General features: G+C 45.2%; 1 protein-coding gene across 1 annotated transcript; it reads left to right on the top strand.

Moving 5' to 3' along the window:
- Positions 1 to 4176: 4176 nt before the first annotated feature.
- LOC119330072 lies at positions 4177 to 4816 on the top strand. The gene has a single exon (XM_037603183.1). The coding sequence runs from the start codon at positions 4299 to 4301 to the stop codon at positions 4542 to 4544; it is 246 nt and encodes an 81-aa protein (XP_037459080.1). The 5' UTR covers positions 4177 to 4298; the 3' UTR covers positions 4545 to 4816.
- The last annotated feature ends 5883 nt before the right edge of the window (positions 4817 to 10699 follow it).

Below are 10699 nucleotides of genomic sequence, written 5' to 3' on the forward strand. Positions count from 1 at the left end.
CTAGTCATTAAATGCCCAATGCGATGGTCTGAAGAAATCCATGATAACCAAGGTAACCCCGTGCGACGGTAAAGGGCCTTGGTTGGATTATAGAATCCCGATGCAGTTTGCTAATTGGTTGTGTGGGTATTAAGACGCATCCCCCACATTTGCACATAAAAAACACATAATACCGGTATCTACCCGCGCCATATTTAATATTTAGATAAAACCTCAAGTGCAAGTATACGACTGCAAGTAAGATCTTAAGTCCTAATTTATTTTACTTCATGATTTTCTCCTCAAAACAATGTAATTTTGGTTCGCGAAACTAGAACTCTTTACGATAACAAAGCTTGTCAGAATCACCTTTCAGTTATCATCTTTTCCGTGGGATCCATACCCAGGGACACCTCTAGGGAAAAAGTCAAGGACTATCTACATCTGAAACCGAATCAAAGGTAATCAGTAGGTGACGCTGGTCACCGCGTTCCGGATGCTGCAGGAGGAGCAATGGTACAATTTACAGCTCCTTGAGCACAACCGGCTGGCAGAGGACCATATCACCGGCGAACAGGCTCCGAACAAGTTGTCACGGCCATGCACTCGATGGATCCGAGCTTGGCGAATGAGTAGCAGGCGGTCCTCGACTCCGTGCACATCGCGTGCACCATCCAACGAGAGTGGTGGTAGCTCCGCATCAAGGAGGTGGAGCTCAACCGTGTTTTCGACCCGATCGCATCGATGGCGAAGGTGGAGGAGGCGCAAGCGGAGGCCAACATTGGCAGCTCCGTGTCGTCCATGTTGGGCCACAACGACGACCAGGCCAGACAATCCAGTTCAATCGTCGACCTCACCTCCATCGACGATATCGACGGCCAGGCGGCGGACATCGGGCACGTGCCCATGTCCGACGAAGAGTAGACCATGGTCGAATCCCATTGCATTCTAAAAAAATTCAGGTATTAATGAAAATTAGTGTATGTTTTTTATTTGATGCATCGTGTTTGATGACCAGCTCCGCTAAAGCTATATGTGGTCACGTCTAGATGTGTCCACGAACATTTGGCGTGTCCATTTTTATGCACAACGGTTGGAGTTGGCCTTAGACCTTAAGGATATATGTGGATGCAATTTTTTTAAAGGAGGATAACCCCGCCTTTGCATCAAGCGATGCACACAACCATCTTTATTATATTATTCAACACTGACAAGAACGAATGCATGAATCAGTCCAGAGCCACCTTCCTGACGAATTATGTTGCTACACCTACTAGCCTGATGATGTGTCTTGACAACGCACCAACGCACACCATATAATCCGGTGGTCTCAGCAAGCCACCCCACGGCGAGCCGAGATCACCAACCAGTCTAGCAGACCCTCAGCGCGTACCGCATGTGCACACTCCAGTTTCGCCACCGCCATCTTCCGCTGTCCGAACTTCAGAAAAGATCCACACAATGACCTTGGCAGGCCCAACTACCGTCGACGCAACCACGCCGCCAGACAAAGTCACCATCCTGCCCATGTCCATTAACACACATCCATCATTGAGACACCGCTGCGCCACACCACCAAGACCCACCTTCGTCAACGCAGTAGATGCCACACCGCACCATGTCCGCCACCAGGAACCATCTGCGCTCGCCGATGGTGTATGCATGCTTAAATCGAGTCTCGCCTTTTGCGGATTTTGGCTGTTACTGAATTTCACATGTCAGAGAAAGACAGAGATTGACCTACAGAATGGTTCATTAGCTAGAACAAAAAAAAAGGAAATGATATGTCATATGTGGCCTGTGATATGTCAAGTATGTTCGTGGATTTCTTTTGAGAGTTTGAGTGGTTGAGATGTGCTCCACAGAAAGGTTAGATGATATCAGCTGCTTGTTTATCTAGGCATGATTGTGTATCTTGTTCTTTCTAGTGGTTTCGTATCCGATTGTGCAAAAGGTGGCGATTGTTTCTTTCCCCCAACTCGCCTACCCACAGAGAGATGACTAGATGAGGACGCCGGCGCCGCTGCAAGCTAGAGTACTTTTTTTTTGCGGGGTCGCAAGCTAGAGTACTTAATTTGCAGGAAAAAAATTCGATGCGAATCCATGCACTGTTTATACTAAAAAGAACAGCATATCATGGTTCTATAAAATAAGGAACGGCATATTCGAAAATTGCACTAAACTAGCTGATCTAGCTTCTGTTTCAATTAAAAAATTAGTGGCTTGATGAACACGGTATGTACATAGCGAGCTGATCAGTCTGATAATCAAACATTCCGATAAATAAGCTCAAAACTGTTCCCATGGTAGAGTACAAACAACAATATTTGCCACGACTTCCACAGATGTTATTCCATGATGAAACTTTGCAAGCACACATTTATCAATGTTTGCCACACAAAAAAACATAATTTTTATATTTTTTTTCATTTTTTTGGATTTTACTTTTCTCCCGAGCTCATTTGAACTTGAGCTATGATACTCCGCGTCATGACTGTGTGCATCATAACGTTGCAAAGGCCCAAGGTTTAAACCTCCTTTTTGAGGAAAAAAAACTGATGATGCATGGACAGCCGTGTATCTGAACAGATTAAATCAGGAGTCGGCAATGGAATTGCATACCCCACGTCCCTTGATCTCAAACCTCGAATGAGGATGTAGGACGTTCAAGGCAGCTAGCTATAGTACCACAAAGGTAACAACACAGCTTGCAACAACTAAACACTTAGCAAGTCTATCTGCACATTCAAGACGGACCAAAGCTACGAAAAGCAGATTATTCGGCCACCTTTGTTTTGTTTTGTTTGAAACATCGAATTTGGACTACCTTGCCTTCTCACCAAAGCTAATGGTTAAATTACAAGATGTCACAAGGTAAAGCGTGCCACTTTTCATTCGGATCATGCATGCAACTAGGCCAAATTGGCTTTTCGCACACAATGTCACTGAAACTGCCAAGAAAAAGCATGTCTTACGCTGTAGCCTCGTTCAGAGATGGAGATGGGCAAGGTGTTGCAATGATGATTGCAAAAGGTTTTAGCAATTAAGATAAGTAAACAATGGCTTTGCTATATATACCTTATTACCTCCCATGTTTAAAGAGGAGGTGAGAAGGACCATGTTAAAATTAGCCATCTGTTGAGAAACAAAATATTTGCCATGTCAGGCAGTTTTTTCGTAGTTTAATTTGCTTCCAGAACCATGGTCTCTCCGACATAGCACCTCAGCACTGATTTCTCACTCTAAGCCATGAACATTTGATGACCCTCCCCTCAATCAAAACAATGCCACTATCGTGCTCGATCAGCAAGTAGCTAACCCCACAATTTTTCATATATGTGGAAATTTAATTTGTTATAAAAAACAATTCAAAACTTAATGATAATCATGTAACTATGGAACAACCACTATATCAAACGGGTATCCTGATGTTCCTTTATGATATTTTGAGAATGCTTGAGGATACTTTTGGACCTCTTTGATTTTTAATAAAATGGCTATGTGCATCAATGTGATGCAGAGGCCGGGGGTTATGCCTCCTTTTCTAAAAAAAAAATCCTGATGTTCCTTTTCCCTTTTCCTATAGATTATCAGGTTTTTAGATCTATTTCTTCTTCTTCTTCTTCCCCACATCCATCTGAGTTTCACTTTTCTGAGTTATCAAGGTTTCTTGTTCTTCTCCTTCCTTACCCTAAAAAAATGGAGATACATACGTGTACACATTCCGTGAACCAACAAACCCTACAAGAAGAAGAACCATAAGATATCTTCTGTTAGATACGTTCGTGTACCTTTTGGCATAGTGCTCTAGAAAGCTCTGGTGAGAGACCGCGATACACGAGCAATGAAGATGAAGCTTCATCTGCTGTGCGGCATAACAAGGGAAAGATAGAATAAAGAGAGGCAATTGTAAGGTAAATGCATGCGTTCCTTCTTACTCTAGGGGTGCTGGTACGATAGTAAAGCAGAGGCCTAGAAGCCACGCTTGCTTTCCGCTATGGGTACCTAAATAATTAGCTAGCGCTCTCCTCGTCTCATCATCAACCCCATCTTGCGCCGGCAATGCGAATACTATAGCGGCACGATCTCGGCCATCCAAACATCGTCGAACATCTCGATCCAACGGTGCGATCGATCCTCCTTCTCCTATAAATTGAGGAGGTGCGCTGGCCTCTCATTCTCCTTAAGCATAAGACAGCAAGAAGCGACAGAGCCCCTTAGCGGCCACCAATAATCACTCTCTCTATGCTTCTCTAGTTTCTAGCCAGCAAGTTTCTCTCACTAGGCAGCAAGCTAAACTTGGTGTAGAGCTAGGTAGGATGGGAGGGAAGTCGCCCTTCTCCTTCTTCTGCCCGATGTTCAGCTTCCTGTCGAGGTCGAGTTCAAGCTCGAGGTACGACGACGGCTACATGAGCGACTGGGAGGGCCGGCCGAGGTGTGGGAGCAAGGTGCGGTCCAGCGACGAGGACTCCGGCTGGTGGGTCGGCGAGCGCGACGTCGACCGCAAGGCCGCCAACTACATCAACGAGTTCCACCAGAAAAAGGCACCACCAACACCTAGCTAGGTAGCATGCAACACTCTCCATGCATGCAACCGTGTATCAGGAGTCCAGGACACGAAGGTTCTTGAATGGTTCCTCTTTTATCATGCATGTTGTGTTGATTTAGAGGAGGACGAATAATTTTTTGCTTGGCAGATGTAGATCTATGTGCTCGTGTGTGCTCGTGTGTGCGCGTGTGGTGTGCGGGGATGGCAGGGATGCGTCACAGATGTATTTGTTGTTTGCTGCCATATTAAGCGATGATGATGAATGTATATATAGTGTGTTTCCGTGCATATGTGTTCTGTTTGATCAGTACTTCAGCGGATTTGCTAAATCACAGGCAACTGATTATAGTTTTTGCGGCTCAATTTCGCGGCGCGGTGGATAGCAGGTCCGAAGCTGGCTGCGGTGTCCCCGTGAGGCCTAGCAAGGAGTGAGCTGGCCCAGCTGGCCACGGCGTCGCAGATGGAGGCGAGTCGGAGGTTTGACGGGTTCAGGTCGGAGGTCTTTTCATGCTAACTGCATGTCGGATTGGACCGTGGCCATGCCGGAGACGCGAACTCCGAGGTGTGGGAAGTCAAGGCTCACATAGGTTAATGCTTCTAAGACGGCGACCGGAGGAAAGGCAGGGGACAACTGAAGGAAGAGTGAATGGACCGGGAGAGAACATACAGTGGAGATAGAACGGTTGGAGGAGGAAGATTATCTACCCGTTTGTTTTGATTCAATGTGAGGGGGCATTCACTTCCAAATGAACAGAAACTGAAGAAGACGAAAAATAACCCAAATGATAAGTATCACACATGTGACACGAAGCAACATAGTCTGAACACCCTTATTACCATCCATTTTGACACATCAAACAGATGATATCAGCGGAATCTTTTTGGTTTTTTGGACTTAAAAATATTTATCTCTTAAATAAAAACCCAATAAAAAAAATCTGTTTTCATCATTAAATCCGTCGCAAAGAGATCTGCAAAACTAGATTTCATATTGATATATTTCGATGACTTTTTTTAGCCAAAAGTTGCCATGTTGTTACACTGAAGTTGCCATACTGTTGATACTAAAGTTGACATGACTTGTTTCATCTATTTTTTCTTCTAGATTTAAAGCTATCATTGTGTTTTAACTACTTTTCTTGGCAAAATTTACTAATCGACATGGAAAATTTTATTAATTGACCATGGCAATTTTTAGTAATTAACCACGGCAAATTTGATTCATGGATCATGACAATTTTTAGTAATTCATCATGGTAAATTTAGTTTATAGATCATGGCAATTTTATTATTTTGACCATGGCAATTCTAGTATTTTGACCATGGAAATTATTTTTTGTATGAACCATGACAAATTTTAGTGCATGTATCATAGCAAATTTAAGTAATTCACCATCAAAATTTTAGTTTCTGGTTCATGGAATATTTGAGTCATTGACTATGCATTTTTAAAGCAATTGATGACAGATTTCTTTTTAACTATGAACCATGTCAAAATTATTTCATGGATCATGGCAAATTTTAGTAATTCTTCATGGCAAGTTTAGTTTCTTAATTCACTTTTTCATAACATGTCAAAACTTACTTTAAACGTATGAGAAAAAATAGTCGAAACGTGGCAACTTCAGTGTAAACACCATGGCAATTTATGTGCAATAGACATGTCATCTTTTGACCGCCAAAAAATATTGTCGAAACATATCAATATGTGATCTAGTTTTGAAGTCCGCGTTGCGACGAATTTATTGGAGAAAAAGGATTTTCGATTGGATTTTGTATTTAAAAGGTAAAACATTTTAAAGTTTGAAAAATCCAAAAGATTACTGCGGACATCATCTGTTTTTGTCCCTATTTAGATGCATATGTGAAAGAAATAAAAAGGCTAGCCAATGGGTGGCTAGAAGGGCGTTTGACCCAACCTCCTTCAGCCCACAGGTGTAGGCGGAATGCTTCGTGCTACACGTATGACATTTATCAGGTTCCAAAAAAATTACTTATCAAATATCCTGAGCTTATTTGATCTTGGTGAATAGTAAAATAAAAATACACTATTTTTTAAAAAAATCTGAATTTTTTACATGGAAAATATTTTAGTGCGTCAAATCCATGCCAATTTTCAGCGCATTTAAACTTAATTTGCTTTATTCATAAAAAAAAATATTTCGTTCATTTGGCCAGAGATACTAGCCTAAAGTTAGGGTATGTCCAACGCCGTCCTTAAGATGGACGCATTTCCTGGATTTATTTCAGGCCTTTTGGCGATGTGCGTTCAGTGGAAGGAGAAATTCACGTCGACCACGAAAGCGTCTATGGTGACTTCATCAATCCCTAGACGATGTGTCGGCGCAGTCTTTCGAAGGTGCCCATAGGGTAGTATGTGTGTGCGTGTGTTCATGTGGATAAGCGTATATGAATATGCTTGAGCGTCTGCTTCTATACCGTGTTCAAAAAACATACACACTATTTGTTCACGGACTGATCCAGACCAGTCTGCGGATACAGATACGGGAGCCGCCCATCCAACCGCATAGCCTGGCCACCCTTCATTTCAAATGCATAGTAATATGAGCCAATTAAAATAGGATTATCATAGCGCCGGATCACAATAATAAAAAAGCTGGCGAATAGTGGCCAACCGATGTATCACACAACAATTTGTCCTCCCTCATGCTGAAACTTTCTCCTATGCCCCTCTTCTTTGGATCGTCTGGCCAATCCTCCGGGTCAAGGCCCATCGCATCAGCGTACATGTTCTGGCACAACTGCCAGGTGTATGAGTCCGTATATAGGGTGTACGTGCTTGACTGCTGGGTGTACGTGCCCCGCTGTTGGGTGTACACCTTTGGCTCTAAGTCCTCCACTTTTCCATCCTCGAAGCCAACACCGCCTCCATCATGGATCATCTCCATCAACTCCATGCCCGCATCATCATACATCGTCTTGCTCAGTTGAGACATACCGCTGAATAAAGAGCGAGCACCGAGCTGATCCACACCCGGTGTCCAGACAAGATACGACGATGCCGAGTTGGCAAAATATAGTGGTGCCGCATTGGCGTCGACAAAATACAACACGTACTCAGCAGCGAAGATTGGGGACTACCGGCCGAGCTGCTTGGCGGCGTAGAAGTAGGGACGCTGGTATTGGTGTGACTAGGGCAGCTTGTGCATGGACGACGGCGACGATGCCTCACGTCCCCACCCCGACCGGCCCCTCCACCTCGTTCCCTCCCCCTGCACCCTGCTCAGCACCCTCTTGAAGCTTTGCCTTCCTTTTGATGTGGCAGGCTTGTTGTGTCGCTGAGTTGATCTTGCGGACCTAGCATCCTCCACTTTCGTCGACTCCGTCAGTTTTAAGTATGGGACTATGCAACGGCAGAAGGTGAAAAGCACAGGAATTAGGGTGGAGGGTGGCGGCAATCAGAGTGGAGAGGGTTGGGAAAGCGCGGGTTTTGGCGCAGAAACTGTGCGGGCCGCTCCAAATGCGCAGGCTCTACCTCAATTTTGTGTGGGCCCAAGGTGTCAGACGTGTACATGGCAAAGGTCGGGAATCTTGCAAAGCCTACCTAGTTTGCTTACAGTTTGCAAGAAAACAGAAAGGCGGGCGCGTCCACAAACAAATAAGGGTTCGCCTTTGATGGCAAACTGCGTTTGGACAGCTTCGTCCAGACAATTGCCGGCATTTTGATGGTCCACATTTAAAATGCTCTTACAGACCATCTTGTTTGTATGTAACTGCACTATGTGTACTGGAGCATCTTTGATAGATGCCCTATAATAGAGCATCTTTTGGTGATTGGAGCAAATTTGGCAACACCCATGTACAACCCCAAAGACCTCCAACTCCAAAAGATGCCCTAAAGACATTTTTTTAATATTGATAGACCAATTCAAACAAACATCCAAGTATTGCATAGATTTAAATCCTAAACATAAAGGTTCGTCATACTACTTCATCAAACAAAAAAGAGCACTACTACTCTACTCGTCCGACCCATAGTCAATGTCGGTGGAGTTCCTTTATGCTAGGGTCTACTCTTGATCGGAAGTGAACCCCTCCTCCTACGAGTCGAGGGGTTGGCCTTGTTCTCCTCCTTGTTCTACTCCTTCTTCGGTGGTCTCGCTTCCAAAAGAACTCTGCCTTGTATTGGACATATTGTGTGTTCTCCCTCGCAAACCTTGCCATGCTCTCCGCATCGCTCTCACCGGGAAGAATTTGGATGTCCTACTTATTCTTCTCCTCCTCATTGATTGGCACAATGGTCACCAGCGGACCAATGAACTTCACATCCTCCTGGGTTGCGACCTCCGGGAAGTTGAGCTCCTCTCGTAGCTCGTCGAACCGCCAAACGGCAACATCGTAGGCTCGCACCATGAGGTCTGCCAACTTAAACGTGTCAAGCCAGTAGAGAGGGTTGTTGCACTGGAACTCGACATCGAAGATGTTGTAGCCACGCGCCCGCACCCCATTGCAAGCCGGTCTTGCTCTTGGACTTGAGCTTCGATGGCATTGCGGTGCTGTAAGTACAGCGACAATGTGGCGATGAAACGAGACAGTGGAAGCACGGAGGTGGTGCAACATCGGCTAGGGACGGGCGACTGTCGAATCAAGTGTGCGGTGGTGGCGGAGGTGTGGAGGTGGGCGTCGACAAAATAGAGGTCGCGCAGTGGCAGATTCAGTTGGTGCAGTGGGAAACGACGACATGGGTGAAGATCCGACGACAGCAGTGTGTGACGTGATGCGGATTTGGCCAATTTGGTGGCGGCGGTGGTGCAACAGTGGTGCGGCTATCGCGTGGGGGTAGGGCTGCTACGACACTGGATTTTTTTTGCTCCAAAGGCCCAGGTGTTGCACATTTGCAATACTTGCTGCCCCATTTTGGTGGTGTTGTATATTCAGAGTAATTTTTTATAGATAGGGCACCTATTAGAGCATTATATTAGCCTAAAAAGTGGCAAGGTTGCAACGGCGCATCCTTGCAGGTTGGGGTTCGGCTCCCACCAGGAGCAAATTTCTACGATCTCACTCAGTTGGGCTACTTTTACAAAAATATATCCTGGGTTCTGGTGCCCATGTATCTCAAATTTTTATAGATGGGCACCTATTAGAGCATTATTTTAGCCTAAAAAGTGGTCATGGCTTATTATGCGACACCTATTGGAGATGCTCTTATTGTTTTAAAATAGGCGCAAGCTGTGTCCCTCTTTAAATTGAGAAACTCTAACAAGAAACCAAGCAACCTACATCAAAGTTTTAAGTGTTTGAACAACATAAATCAATTACAAGAAAAAAGAATATACACACCATGGCTACACATCTAACAAAATAACCAAACAAAAGTGCACATTGAGTGGCCACATTGGATGAGCAAGTAAAGTCACTATTGATGGACCGCCACCCAGAGTCGTTGCTCCGGCATCTAAGATCCAGCCCACCGCCAACATTGCACTTTAAAAACTACGGAAGGAATAGCAAGAAGGCATCTCCCTCCACACATGGCCCGACATCGACTATCGAGTCTCAGCGAATCTGGTGACTCAACCACGCTACATCCCCAACCAGACCCAACTGGACCGAGCATAGATACAGTTCAGTGCCACTGATGCCCACTTTCGAGTACGCCATGGCAATAGCCCTCTGTCCTTGGCCCACAGACACCCACACATCACCATACCTGTGGCCATCAGAACCAAAACATACGATGATGTGGCAGCCCGACTTAGGACTGGACCGACACGACCGAGAGAGGTTGCAAAGGGGAGGGATCAGATTTTCCATGGATCTGCTCCGACATCGACCATGATGGCCAACCGAGAAACCTGGGACTGGAGCACCGTCCATGGCCACCATGCTTTCTCGTGAGCAGTAGGCACCACAGGCACGTAGAACCTAGATTAATCCCTACATCCCTGGCCACCTCCATGCCACCACGCCACGCGGCGGAACTCCCCAGCGCCGCCGCCCCTAGGCGTCCTTGTTTGCTATGGCCCTCATGTTTTCTACGTCTCCTTGTTGCTACACTTATTCCACGACTATTACTTCATTGTTAGAGACGCAAAGGTAAAGGTCCACCATGCTACACCCCTCATGTTTTCTGTGTCTCCTTGTTTCTCAATTCTTCCATGACCATCACTTTATTGTTAGAGACACAAAGGTAAATGTACAACCACA

This window comes from Triticum dicoccoides, chromosome 7A (genome assembly GCF_002162155.2).
Source record: "Triticum dicoccoides isolate Atlit2015 ecotype Zavitan chromosome 7A, WEW_v2.0, whole genome shotgun sequence".
Lineage (NCBI taxonomy): Eukaryota > Viridiplantae > Streptophyta > Magnoliopsida > Poales > Poaceae > Triticum > Triticum dicoccoides.

Bases quoted from the DNA above. Each gene is read 5' to 3' on its own strand.
- LOC119330072 (XM_037603183.1), top strand. From the start codon at position 4,299: ATGGGAGGGAAGTCGCCCTTCTCCTTCTTCTGCCCGATGTTCAGCTTC.